The following is a 15041-nucleotide window of genomic DNA, read 5'->3' as shown; positions in this document are numbered from 1 at the left end:
AATTTAAATTATGGCTATGTAATTATATTTGAGCCGAAGATTACTTAATTATAAATGAAGACTTAAATACAAAAAATGGCATATGCTAACATTTTTCCAGGGTGAAACTTTTTTCACTTTTCCAACATTTTCTTTCCCAGGGTGTCTTTTGATCTCAGCATGTGTCTCGCCTGCTCTTCCTCCCTATTAGTCAAGTCGAACGCCACCATGTGTGGGTTGAAGTTTTCCAACAAAACTATTTTTAGGAGGCGCCATGCTGTGCCCTCTTTCCTGGCAACTTTTATGATTGTTATTCAAACAAGGCTTGAAGGAAATCATGTGAAATATGTATGCAATAATCCCACGCTGTATTCCGGTTTACCTTTTGCGGATTTTCAGTGTGGGATATGTTCCGCAGAAGATAACACACAGCAAATGCTATCTTGAGGTTGAGGGGTGTGTCTGTGTGGGGTGGGCGTGACCGTGGATAGGCTGGTGTATGCTGTCAGTCAAAAAGCAGGGGCGGGCGCGTGTTTAAGCAGCTCGCTATTTTGAAAATAAATTCACCAAAAAAAATAGACTCTGAAGAAAGTCAAAAGAGCGCAAACAAATGCTAATCAACACAGGGTGCTCGGTGAATTGCAGGGTTTTGTGGTAAAGCAGTGTCTGAAAATCATAACAAAAAGTTACCGGACCATAAAGTTGCCTGCCCCATTTTTCACAACTTGAAACACAATAAGATGACTAATCGCGAAAAAATCCATTGTTGCAAAGTATTAAGGATTGATGATCAGAATATATAACAGAACAACACTTTAAGATTAAGTTTATTTTAAATCTACTTACAACATTCATTGCATGGATATGACATTGTTGTTTTCCATCTGCCATCAGTATGTACAGTGGAACATCGGTTCTCGACCATAATCCGTTCCAGAACCCTGTTCGAAAACCGATTTGTTCGATCACCGAAAATCGTTTTTCCCATTAAAAGTAATGTAAAATCGTTTTAATCCGTTCCAACACCCTGAATGTTTACCATGAACGTAAACATGAAGCTAACCCAGGCTAATCGTACGTTCGCGTTAGCGTAATCTTTCGTATGGAAGATTACGCTAACATGAACGTGTACAACTAAAAAAATCAGGTCGTTTACACGTCATTTAGCACCCGGGTCTCCACAAAAAGTGGTGAGCGGTTAAAGGATAAAGAAAAGAATTATGAATAGGATTTCTTACCTTTGTGGTGCTCAGCAGAAGCCATGCTGTATGTATAGCAAGATCGGAAACTCGCACACCTTCTTCATATTTTGCTATTATTTCTTTCTTAAATGCAATAGTTGTACGCACTACCCTTATTTTTTCACCTGTAGCAACTTTGCTGCCTGCACCGACCTTCTTCGGAGGCATAATTAGGGGCTAAAACACTCGGTTCACCGATATTTAAAGCGAAAGCGAAAAGAAGTGCACGTGCACGTCATAACAGTTCTTCACGAGGGGTGGGGGCAATCTACACCCGTACGCCGCTCAGCATCGCACCCTAGTGTACCGGCGTTCGAACTCCGATTTTTTGAACGAAAAGCGAAGCAAGAATTTCTCGAAATTTTTGGTCGAGAACCGATTTGTTCGAACTGAGAGGCATTCGAAAACCAAGGTTCCACTGTACCTGTATTTACTTATCTTCATTCATGCAATGTTTGCGTTGCGTCGTCTGCTACAAGCCACGTGAACTCCTCTTTCCACGATGTTTTTATTGTACGTTTACGTTTTATAGCGTCATAAATTTAGCTTCTTTTGAAACCTTCTTCTGGGGCTGAGGTTTTGGCTTGATTTGCTTTGTAAACCCGAGCATTTTTGAAGAGCGCCTCTCTCCAATGTTTTCAGTTTATTGCACAACTCTCTTCTTTTCGTCAATCAGGAGTGTCCCCTGGGATCCTGTAAAACTTTAATTGACAATCACTAACGATTTACTCCGATTTTGGAACACAAACACACTATATGGCGACTACTAGCAGCTACGACAGTGTTCTTTTCCACTATCTTCTAACCAGTGCAAGTACTCTTTTACCTCCGGGCTAAGGATATGTCACAATGTTGATAAACAAATGAAAGGGTCTATACATTGCAGCCTGGCCATCCTGGAAGGGGGATTACCTCATGTGTGGTCCCTTCTCAAGGTTTCTTCATTTTCCTCATGTTGAGGTTTTTGAGTTTTTCCTTGCCCTCATGTAGGTTTAGATCAGGGGATGGTGTAATACTAGTCTGCGGTTTGCAATTATCTGTGGTCTGTGCAGCCCTTTGAGACTCCTCGTGATTAAGGGCTATACAAATAATATGACTACAACCTACAACCCAAGAAAAAGAAAATATTATGTAAATGTAACCCGTCGGACCCCTGTGACGTCGGACTACACAACATAAGCAAGGTCAAGCGGAAAAGAAACTTGTTTAACACTTTGTGAAAAGATATAGACTTACTGAAAGTTATATACAAGGTGCAGTTCAACCGTGGTGACGATTTCCTCCATTGCCCCAACCCTCCCCTTTAGTCCCCCTCCCTCTCTCTCCTGCCGCTTGAGCTCCTGTTCACATGCACACCTACTTTTGTTTACTCAATCTCGTACTGATACAGACATTGTGTTTAAAACACACCGCAGGCATGTACTGTAATTCTGGACGAATTTGCTAGTGAATGAATTGTGCAATTTCAAGCCCTGATTTTTATGCGCTAGTTAGATTTTCTTGTGTGCAGGTCCGGGCAGTGCACAATTGCGCAAGCGCGCAGCTTATAGGGATCATTGCTGATTTCTAATATACAGTGGAACCTCGGTTCTCGACCATAATCCGTTACAGAACCCTGTTCGAAAACCGATTTGTTCGATCACCGAAATCATTTTTCCCATTAAAAATAACGTAAATCGTTTTAATCCGTTCCAACACCTTGAATGTTTAATGTAAACATAAAGCTAACCCAGGCTAATCGTACGTCCGCGTTATCGTAATCTTCCGTACGAAAGATTACGCTAACATGAACGTGTAAAAATAAAAAAATCAGGTCGTTTACAAGTTATTTAGCACTCGGGTCTCCACAACAAGTGGTGAGCGGTTCATTGGAAAGGGGGCTCAGTTCCAACACCCTCAATGTTGGGCCCCGTTCCAACACCCTGAATGTTTACTGAATGTTTAACGTAAACTTAAAGCTAACCCAGGCTAATAGTACGTCCGCGTTATCGTAATCTTCCGTACGAAAGATTACGCTAACATGAACGTGTAAAAATAAAAAAAACAGGTCGTTTACAAGTCATTTAGCACCCGGGTCTCCACAACAAGTGGTGAGCAGTTCATTGGAAAGGGGGCTCCGTTCCAACACCTTGAAAGTTGGGCTCCGTTCCAACACCCACATAAAGCTAACCCAGGCTAATCGTACGTTCGCGTTATCGTAATCTTCCGTACGAAAGATTACGCTAACATGAACGTGTACAAAAAAAAGGATAAAGAAAAGAATTATGGATAGGATTTCTTTCCTTTGTGGTGGTCAGCAGAAGGCGCAGGTGGACCGCCGTTCTTGCTTATAGCACTCACTCCCATAGCCACATCACTAGATTTCACCGCCTCCTTATTCTTTAGTATTGTACTGATCGTAGATTTAGCCATGCTGTATTCCCTGACAAGATCAGACACTCGCACACCTTCATATTTTGCAATTATTTCTTTCTTAAATGCAATAGTTGTACGCACTACTTTTCTTTTTTCACCTGTAGCAACTTTGCTGCTTGCACTGACTTTCTTCGGAGGCATATAAGGGGCTAAAACACCCGTACGCCGCTCAGCAACGCACCCTAGCTTACGCACTCACGCATTACCGGCGTTCGAACTCCGATTTGCAAGAATTTCTCGAAATTTTTGGTCAGACTCCGATTTGTTCGAACTGAGACGCTTTCGAAGACCGAGGTTCCACTGTACATATAAATGTTACTACTCTGCGGGTTTTTACTATAGCGGGACTGTTTTGGAACGCAACCCCCGCGAAAAACAAGCGATTTCTGTTCCATGGTTCGCTCCTCAGATATCAGTTAGCAAACAGCAAGGAGCTCGGGGGCAGCAGCTGAGCACATACGATTGCTGTCTCAGCAGGAAGAAAGCGGATTAGGTCACTCCAAATAGGACCATTCCCCATCTTGACCCAGTGAGTGCGTTTGAAGCCCATTCAGCCTCGGAGAGGATTTCTGAGAGCAACTTGGAAGTGGCCGGCTTCAAATCAAAGGCTCACTGCTTGAATAGCTGACAGCAAAAAAGCTAAAGAGGGCTTTGGTGTAATTCACACTATTCTTACAAAGGCAGTTTATTCAAGATATTTCTAAATGTCATTGACAGATTTAAAGCTCAACAATTCATTTCCCATTTTTTGTTAAAGCCGCTGGGAACTCAAAGTTCTCCCAACTGTAATATGTTATATGGGTCCCTGCTATTGTAAACACTTTATTTTGATTTATATTGTCTTTTTAGAATATTAATTAAGACGCTTAGTCTAGCTGTTTTTATTTATCTCTGGGGCGGCGATTTTAAGATTGGTTGTCGAGTGAAGATGAAATTAAAGTTGCCTTCGGCGTAGCAAACCATCAATCATATCTTGCCTGCTATTTAAGGCACAGCCGCACTGCCGCAACCCGAAGTTATCTGTGGGTACGCACGGATGCTTGAAATCCTTGAAAAGGCTTGAAATATATGTTGTGTTTTTAAGGATTCAAAATGGCTTGAATTTTGTGTGAAGCGCTTGTAAACGCTTGAAACTGTCACCATGATTCTCAACAAGCCTGCTTCAAAATAAGGCCGACACTGCTCTCTGGTGGCCTCACTTTGCAAGTGCATTTCTTCTTCCCTTGTGATTAACGGCAGCTGGCATCAGTTTGTACGGCATTGTCCTATGAAGCTATGTGTCGCTCGCAAGAGGACAAGTGCTATGGCCTATGCAAAAAATGAAGGTAGCCTTTCCCAGTGGTAAATTGTAACGGCAAGAATGTCTGCAACTGAAAATGCAGGCTATTACTCATTACTCATTTTTCCCCAAAAGCTATTTGATGAGAGATTTGCTTAAAAAATATTAACTCTATTGTTTACAAGTATTGTTCATTTCAAAACACCAGTTGGGGCCCTGGTAGGAGGTATGCCTGACCCTAACACATTTTTGTTTTTTTACAAAAAACATTTTTTGCTGTCAAATTTTAATTTAAAAAATAACCTTGCTGTTTTATTGCACAACTGTATGGATTAAGGAAATTATCCACTTTACTTGATACTTTGCCACCATAGCATGGACCTAACCGGAAGGTAAATGCAGTTTTCCATTTACATTCCGCTTCTGTCCTACAGAAACCATATATTTTTCCATTATCAAACATTTTTGAAAAAGCACTAGGGAGCGGCCAATTACCATATATGGCTCAGAGCAACTTTAGTGGGTCTAGAGGTCCAACTTTGTTGCAGCTAAAAACGTCTTCTGTTTAGCCAATCAGAATGCAGAACAAAATGCATGATGAAAATCTACAAAGTAGCGAAACCTCAATAAGCAAGGGATTACTGTAATACCTCACTGTTGTTCGTTGTTTTGACTATTATGCACTGTTTATGTCATTGTTACTATAGGCCAATTATGTTGCTGTTCGTTGATATCCATACCCTTTAGGGCCATACCCTTTAGGGCGGATCTGCTTTTGTGACCTAGGTGAATTAAAAGAAAAGGAAAAGGCTCAGGGAAAGGTTTTTAGAACAGGTTGGAATTTCTTATATGAGGTTCGGATTCTCCCCTGTTCTCCTTGCAAGTTCTAAGTCCTATCTCCTTATTTTGAGTGTCTACTAAATTATACATTTTCAAAGCATAATATCGTAAAGAAATCCTTTGAGTTGATTCCCACTTATAATTGACACAATTTTAAACATGAATACTTTCAAGATTAATCATTCCTGGTAAAAAAGATTGGATCATCGTGGTCTCAGTCCTAATTTTCCAGCTCCTACTTTCTAACGTCTTTCAATGTTCAATTGCCAGCACATGACTCGTGAGAGACATTGTTGCCCAGGCAACAAGCAGCCTAGCCTTACCTGCTGAAATGTTAAAAAGATTGAAAGCCTTGCAGCATTATCACTGTGACTTGCGTGTCGATTGCACTTTGGTATGCATCGAGAACGTCTGCTTTCAGATAATTTATTCATCAGACAAATTAGGACAATATGCGTTGAAAATGGGCTCAATTTAGGGAAGCCTCTCTTTTCTAAGAGGTACAGAGATGCTTACAAGCCGCCACTGGCAACAGGCTGCGAGACTTTGGCTCAGAGATGGAGTAATGACTGAGAAATAAGGGATTTTTTAAATGAATCACTTTGCCTTCCTCAAAGACATGATGTGAATGGAAAAGGCTAATTCATTGCAATGAAGAATACAGTTCCCTTTATTTCTCTGCACTTTCAGCTCCCGAGCTTCCAATCGTTGAGAGGAGAAACTGGCTCATCCACCAGCACTACATACACAAAGATTATGAAACCTGCAAGGTAAATTGTCTTTTTGCTTGCTAAATTGGTGCAGGAGTAGCAAAATGATCAACCATCAAGTTAAAATGCCGCTTAAGCTGGTGTACAAACCTAACACACTCAAATTGGGAGAGCTGGTGTCAGCTAATTTTTGTCATTTTGACTCATTTTTGAAGGTTTACAGAAAATAAATATCCTGTAGCTATACATCAAAACAAAGTTTAAACCCTCATCATTCAAAAAAGATATGTTTCTACCCTCTACCATTGTTTAGGAAACAATAGTTGAACATTGCTATTTTTTTGAAAATACTCATTTCTAAGAAGATTTCTGAGAAAGACAGCTTTTTGTGAAAGGATGTATTTCAAGCAGAACTTTCACGTTGGTGCTTTTTAATGTATATTTATATACCTCCAACATCTTAATGTTTTCCATAAATACAAGGACACTTTGCTTGCAAAATAACATTTTATTGCAAGAACCCTGAACTGATGCATGACCTTTGCAAGAACTTTCACACGATTACCCACGGGCGACCGTGTTCCCTCGGATGTGCCAGACGATGACGAAGAGACTTCATCTTTTTTAAAAGCCCTGTTGAAGAGTTTACTGCTTATTAATATTAGTTCATATCTCGTGACTCTCGCCACATGCTTTAGTATGCCTACTATTCTTATGAGGCAGCCTACATACACTTATTTGCCGGATACAGGCTTCCTTGACGTGTGGACAAAGATCTGATCAAATCCACTCTTGCCATCTAATGGTGTTTTATCATACTAAAATAATTCCCCGAGGCATGATACTAACTAATGAGCAGCGCTAAACCTTTCATTTTAGTTTCTTAAAATATAACAAGAAAAAAATATGTTTACGTTTTGCTCTCAGAGACAATGCTTCTGAAAACATATTTACCGTAAAATTCGGAATATAGGGCGCACCTGATCATAAGCCGCACCCAGTACATTTTTAAAGGAAAAAAATTTTTTGCACATACATAAGCCACACCGGACTAAAAGCCGCATGTGCCCACATTAAAACATGAGATTTTTACAAAGAAAGCCGGTACACAAAAACAGGTTAATAATATGAGGTACTTAAACCTCTTAACGTTTGCTAAACAAATACGTGTCTGTATGATGTCACCAGTCGCTAAAATACATCATGCTTACATATCATTGGAAAAGCTTGAAGATATGATGACCATTTAAAAATGTATACTCATCAGAGAAACATCACGATCAGTCTGAAACAAAGACTATAGCCAGGATAACTCACCAGTAACTCCCCTGGGCCGTCTTCAACTTCTTTGAATGTCTGCGAAAATGTTTTTGTTACATCAAGGACAATCCATAGAATCCATCCGTGTAAAATACTGACTCCAAAACACACAATAATGCAGACAGATAAATAGGACAAAGTGACATTTAACTTGCGTCATCCTCGACACATGTATTCCACGTGTTTCACTCTTACCTTTAGTGCTCGGGCGCCCCTGCTGGCCGTTAGAAAAAATGCATTAATTGTGTGCATCGTTGCATAAGCTTCATTGTTGAAGGTTGGGAAAAAGGTCATGGCTTATTGTCCAAATTTTATGGTATATGTTATAGCAGAGGTCGGGAACCTATGGCTCTTTCTATGAGTACCTGTGGCTCAGAGACAAATTTGATTGCATGTAAATTTTCTCCATCTCGTTCAAAACTTGAGCTGTTATTCCTGTTCAGATACACGCAAAGCCAAACCAAAGCTGAATTCCTAAGCAGTACTTCGCAGAAAATATAGGGCACGTTTTTCACTACAATTTACAGTCAAGGTGTCACACCAAAAAAAAACTCATTTTGGCTGTACAACGCTAAAGAATCCTTTATATAAAAGCTCACTATATAATCTGTGTTCAGTGTTCAGATACCTTATGATGAATCCACAGAACAAACTGTAAATACGCCAAAACACCGGAAAGAAACCTTAAAGTTATTTGATTGGGTGAGTGGGAGGAATGGGTGGAGCCACGCAAAAAGTGCAAGCACTCTCTCCCATCTCTCGCCCTACGCCGTCTGCGCCAAAGGTAAGCACATCAGGCTCCCTGTTTGCAGAATGTTGTGACGTTTTACAAAATAACTGCTTGCATCTGGTTTTGAAACCAATATGTATGAAAAAAAAGAGGGTCAAAATGAGTTTAACCGATCTTGAGTAATTGCAAGAAAGAGACAAGTTTAAAGTGGTATGTTTGTTGATTTTGGGACACGGGCTCTGGCATTATTCTCTTTTCATAATTTTTATCAAATCATCAAAAATAAATGTGCTGAAGACTAAGCTTTTGTCTGGGGCGCGGGTTTAGCAATTTAGTAAATTTGTCTCATAATATATGGTGTGGCTCTTTCCCAAAATAAAATTAATATATTTTGCTTTTATGGCTCTTTGAGTTAAAAAGGTTCTCGACCCCTGTGTTATAGCATTAAATCATACCACGGTGCTAGTCAAAGCTGAAGGCCTAACGTCCACCCCTCCATCTTGTCTATACAGGTCATCATTAAGGAGCAGTTGCAGGAGACAAAGGGGATGTGTGAATATGCCATATATGTGCAAGGTGAGCATGGAAATCTGGACAAGGTTTTTCAGATGTGCTTACAAAAGACCACTTACTGTTCTATAGTTCAGTTTTTCTATTCCTGTTTTTGACCCAAAGCACTGCTTTTAATGAAAAGACTTTCAGGCCCACAACCATTAAAAAGACATTTTCAAAATATAAAATACATTCTTGTTTTATGATTGTAATGTCAAGATACAATTTAACAATATAAAGTTGTTCTCCTTAATTGTTGAAATCATTAGTTGTGGCAGCTGTGGCTCAAGACCTGGTAGTAGTAAAAATACTAATTCATAAATATCTTAACTAATTTTGTTCGAAGATGACGACTGAGTTTCCACTGAAAAACCTTGCATATAATCTGGCATATATTTTCGATAATTTTTAACTTTTTAAGTATTTGTCTTGTTATTGTTCATGTGCTTTTCCAACGGGAAAATTAAAACACTTTAAAGGGAGGGTGTATCCTATTTGGCACCTCCTAGTGTTAAAAACCCCTCATTTATTAAAAAAACTTTAAATAAAAAGTACAAATATATTACATTCCAATTCATTTGTCCCTATAAATGTGCACTTTTATTGTTTAGATACAGAAATATATCCACAATTTACGCAATAACTAAATATCATGAATGTAAATGTAAATGGTCTGCATTTATATAGCGCTTTTCAAGTCAATGAAGACCTCCCAAAGTGCTTTACAATGTGCTTCACATTTTTCCCTTTTACACACTAACTAACCGATAGTAGCGCCAGCCATGCAAGGCAACTACCTGCTATCGGGGGCATTAGGGATTAGTGTCTTGCCCAAGGAATCGAACCTGCGACTTCTTGTTCCCAAGACGAGCGCTCTATCTCCTGAGCTAATGCCTCTCTGTAAATATGTCTGATGCATACACAAGTTTAAAATGTAAGGACACATCCCATTTTCACGTGAACGTGCAAAACCGAGTGACTAGGACAAATACAGAGGAAGAGTGAGAAGAATGGCACGCAGCCTAAATCTCAGATATATTTTTGGCCATGGACTTGGCCATGAAAAAAGGTGTACCCTTTTAAAAGTAAAAAGCAGACAGTGATCCAGTACCATCAACACGAAATATCATCACAGTTACTATTTTGATCACGGGATAACAGCACTGATTTTAATTACGGAGTGTTCTTTGCGAATAATTATCCTTTTTTTCAACTGCGGCTGTTTTACTAACTGCTTTTTGAAATGTGCGTTTCGAGCTTATATGGTTATTTCTTTAACATTTTTGTCTTGCCACAGCACTAATCTTGCGCCTGGAGGGCAAGATCCAACAATCCCTGGAGCTGTTTCAGAGCTGCGCCATCCTTAATCCCAGCAGTACTGACAATCTGAAGCAAGTAGCCAGATCGCTGTGAGTTAGCTTGAGCCTGGCCCGACATCATGAGGAATTGGGCTAATACTCTCCGTATTACTAATACTTGAAGGAAGGATTAGACGACCAAGCGTGACTGCTACTGTTCGTGCTGTAGGCCGAATAGAATCACTGCTGAGCATGTTAAGACAGTACATTTCTCATATGCATTGTGACTGTCTTCTTGTAGGTTTTTACTGGGAAAGCACAAAGCTGCCATTGAGTTTTACCGCGAAGCTGCAAGGCTCAATGAAAAAGACTGGGTAAGTAAAAAACAAGTCAGAAGATAAATTTGTTGGGCCTGACGGCTATTCTGCTGTCCACCAAAAAGTGAACTGCACTTGTGCAGCGGTGATCCATAATCCTCAATTGCATATTGCCGAGAGCGGGGGCTGGGAGACCACTTTTCTGTCATGTGTGGTGGGTCTTCTTTACCTTTTTTTCTGCGCACAGGCACAAAAGATACATTTATTTTGGAGAAAAAAAAATCCCCATAACATGAAAACTAAATTAATGAAGCCAGTGTTATCCAGGCGCTCTAAGTTGCCTTTAGTTCCTATTTTAGCAAAGGTGGTCTAGATTTCCTTCAAAGAAAAAAAAGGCAATTTAATATAATTCACCGATTGATATATTTGTTTAGATATAATTGGATTGAAATTCAGTTAAGGGCAGAAATCTATTAACCAAAAACTTTCTTCAAGGATAAGTAGCGTTGAGTAAAAAGAAATACACAACAGTTCTTGGTGCATAATACAATAGTGAATCAAGATCTTCTCAGGGGATGTTGAAAAACCAAATACGGGCCACTTCCAGCCCGCCGGCCTTGACTTTGATATTTGTGTTTATGTTATGTTATGTTATGTTTTGAAGCCAATAACTTTGTTGCTGTAACTTACACTGCACAAATAAAACAATAAAAGGTTTACACTTTAGCATAAAATCTTGCTCATGTTATACATTATTTTCTTTTAATTAAACTATAAACTAAAATTATCTTCCCTAACAACACAAAAATGTATATATTATTTTTTAAAGAAATACCTTTTAAATTCTAAAGTGGTATTTATAAAATAAGATTAGATGAGATAATCCTTTATTTGTCCCACAATGGGGAAATTTCTTTTGTTTCAGCAGTAAGACACCAGCTAAGAACAGTACAAACAAATATTAAGAAATAAAAAAAATTAAAAAAAAAGAATATTTCCAGTGGGCAAGAATATTTCCAATGGGGCTTGCTTCATGTCGAATGAAAGGAAGATCAACTTATTAATTATTTTAAATCAGCTAATACTAGTAACTGCCACCTTGTGAGTCTGAAAGCCTAAAGGGACATAATGCATTGTCTACTAGTGATCCCAAGAGCCAAGAAGAAATCCGCAGGTTCGAGAGCGTTCTCCATTCGGGCCTCAGTGCTGTGGAATGCTTTTCCCACTGAGATTCGATTTGCAACCTCAGTGGAACTGTTTAAATCTAGGCTTAAAACAAACTTCTATTCTATAGTTTATGAATGACCTATATTTCATGTTGACAATATCTGTACTATTTGTTATTGCAACAATTGTTGTAGCCTGGTTATCCTGGAAGGCGGATTACCTCATGTGCGGTCTCTTCTCAAGGTTTCTTCATTTACCTCATGTTGAGGTTTTGAGTTTTTCATTGCCCCCATGTAGGTTTTAGATCAGGGGATGGTGACATAATAGTCTGTAGTTTGCAATAATCTGGTCTGTGCAGCCCTTCGAGACTCCTTGTGATTAATGGCTTTACAAATAAACATGACTTGACTCGACTTAACTTTAGTGTCTCCTAGTTGTAAAAGAAAAACTTCATTCATCTAAAAAACAATATTGATTTAAATAAAGCGAAAAATACTAATTCCATCCAGGCTTGCAAACAGTTGTGCCACTCAAGTAGCTGCACTGTCACAAATATATGCATCATTTCACTTCATGTGATGTGCTTTGTGCTACGGGGCCCAACATTTTACACTGCTTGCCAAACTTTAGGGAAATCGAGCTTAGTCGTTGTGAAAGATGACTGCACATCAGAAACCGTGGATATAAGGCCCACATATTTGAACTTTCTTGTGAATATGTAATGCTTCCTTCCTTCAGGAGATCAGTCACAATCTTGGAGTCTGCTATTTCTTCATCAAAGACTTCAAACATGTGAGTATTCTGACTGGACCAAGCTTTTTTTGAAATATCCCTAACTTGAAACTCTTTTTTTTTTTGTGTGTCAGGCCGAGGAAGAACTCAATGCGGCTTTACAGTTAAACAAGCATGACACGACTTTCATGATGCTCGGGAAGGTTCACTTGCTGGCCGGGGAAACTGACAAAGGCATCGATGTGTACAAAAGGGCAGTGGAGTAAGTTGTCAAGAAAAAAAAGACTTTGAATTAGGTGTTTTTCCAAGAATCGAATTGTCTTTATATCAAACATTGTATGCAGCAAGATTAGACATGGCTCTCCAGGGTAGACATGTAATAAAGACTTTAAAGATTTTGATTACTGTCAAGACCAGAACGGAGACAGGACCGACTTGCGTTACGTTTCCCTCAGTTTTATTGGAAAAAAGGAAAGGGTTGCACCCACGATCCGGTGATCGCTGGGTGCGGGAAGCAGGTCGCTCTAAACGCGGAAGTCGGACTTCCGTGGCAAGCGATGGCGGTGTCGGGAACGGAAAAAACGCGTCAATAGCCAGGACAGGAGAGCAAAAACGTGGTCGGGGTCGGAAACTAGTCAAAAGCCAGGAGAGGAGAGTAGACGTGGTCAGGATCAAAAAACGTGTCGAAGTCGGGGAACAGACGGGGGAAAAAAACTGGTGGGAGTCAGGGTCGAAAAAGGCTTGCTTAGAGTAAACTGAGGTTCGCAGACGGACTGACAAAAGGCAAAAGACAGGAGTGGGTTTAAATAGGGGCAGGGAGCCAATCAGAGTCCGAGGCAGTTGGCGCCAAAGGAGCGGGCACAGGTGATTCACATCAGTAATCATGACAATTACTCTCTTTTCAAGAAGGAGTTTGGTTTCTTTTGCAGTAATCTCTCATTTTTCGCGGGGGTTGCGTTCCCAAAATCTCCTGCGAAGAAGAAACCTTAATTCATGTATTTGTCTGTTTATCGAATACTCCATAATACATTGAAACCAAAGAACAAACCAAACCTACAGGCTCAGTGTTTGTTAAATAAATAAAAGTACGAAACTGTTTGGATGTTCTGTTTTACAAAACGCTCAAATTATTTGAAAAATAATCTCTCCAGTCCCTAGGTGTGACTGAGTGAGTGAGTTGTCTGTCTCTGTGTCCCCTGCGATTGGCTGGCAACCAGTTCAGGGTGTCCCCTGCCCACTGCTCAAAGATAGGTGGGATGGGCTCCAGCACCCCTGCGACCCTACTGATGAGAAGCAGTGCAGGTAATCAGATGAGATGAATATCTTCGCTTTATTGCACAACTGTATTGATAGAGGACACGATACTTTACCTCACATGATACTTTTGGGGGCGTTATGGAAAACTGCATTTAGTTTCTGGTCAGCAACCCAAAATCCATCCATCCATTATCTGCACCGCTTATCCTCAGTAGGGTCACGGGGATGGTGGGGCCCATCCCAGCCATCCTTGGGCAGGGGGCAGGGGACACCAACTCACTCGCTCATTCACACTCAGGGACAATTTTGACCGGCTGATTAACCTAACATGCACGTTTTTGGAATGTGGGAGTGTCCGGAGGAAACCCATGCAAGCACGGGGACAACATGCAAACTCCACACAGGAGGTTCGATTTCATGACCTCAGCACTGTGCCGCACACGCGCTAACCACTGCGCCGCCGTGCTGCCCGCAACCCAAAATGTTAAGACATATTGGCCCAAAAAACATGTCTGTTGTTACAAAAAATTAAAAGCCTTATATAGAATAGAATAGAATAGAATATACCTTTATTGTCATTGTTACAAAATGGGTTAACATATTGTGAGTGTAAAACTTATAAGGTTAAACTAGAGGTAAGATTCGGCCTAAAGAATCCAGCCCGACCCGGGCCTACAGGTATTAAAGCCTGAACAGCCTGAGCCCGACTAATTAACTTGATTTAAACGGACCGAGCCCGAAGCAAACCTGATTTTTCACATTTTATTTGCGAGGAGAGGTTGTTTTGGCCGACTCGAATTTCGGTTCGGGCTTTAGATCTTACCTCTCCTACCTGTATTGTTTCCCTTTTACAGAGACCATATATTTTTCCATTATCAAACATTTTTGAAAAAGCGGCAGGCAGCCACTAGGGAGCAGCAAAGACCTACATGTGGCCCCAGAGCAAATACAGCGTGTCGAAGTCCAAATTTGGCGGCGATAGAAACCATCTTCCTCTGCCTTTTGCTTCTTTGACATGAAAAAAGATTTGCACATACTTCAAATTATTTGCGCATGCAAAATGTAGGTTCGTCAATCTGTTTTATGTCTGTGTACAACTCAGACCGCAACGTCATTGACGCACAGGCAGAAACAAGCAGAAAAGGAGCGGGCGACTGTTTAGCGAATCAAAATGCAGAATACATGACATGATGAAAATCCGCAA

General features: G+C 40.2%; 1 protein-coding gene across 2 annotated transcripts in view; it reads left to right on the top strand.

Annotated features, from left to right (window-relative positions):
* The window catches only part of bbs4 (Bardet-Biedl syndrome 4), a 31600-nt gene that overhangs the window by 4440 nt on the left and 12119 nt on the right, over positions 1–15041 (top strand). The window contains exons 3-9 of one of the 2 annotated variants that reach the window (XM_088333609.1): positions 6445–6524; positions 8402–8568; positions 9027–9090; positions 10364–10475; positions 10666–10738; positions 12587–12640; positions 12715–12842. In XM_088333609.1, coding sequence (XP_088189735.1) covers positions 8500–8568; positions 9027–9090; positions 10364–10475; positions 10666–10738; positions 12587–12640; positions 12715–12842 — 500 coding nt within the window. In that variant the 5' untranslated portion in view covers positions 6445–6524; positions 8402–8499. The remainder of the gene's footprint in view (positions 1–6444; positions 6525–8401; positions 8569–9026; positions 9091–10363; positions 10476–10665; positions 10739–12586; positions 12641–12714; positions 12843–15041) is intronic. The other variant, XM_088333608.1, reaches the window with a different exon arrangement.

Source organism: Urocampus carinirostris, chromosome 4 (genome assembly GCF_059441175.1).
Source record: "Urocampus carinirostris isolate Australia breed hairy pipefish chromosome 4, RoL_Ucar_1.0, whole genome shotgun sequence".
NCBI lineage: Eukaryota > Metazoa > Chordata > Actinopteri > Syngnathiformes > Syngnathidae > Urocampus > Urocampus carinirostris.
This window is presented reverse-complemented; position numbering and strand designations above follow the sequence as displayed.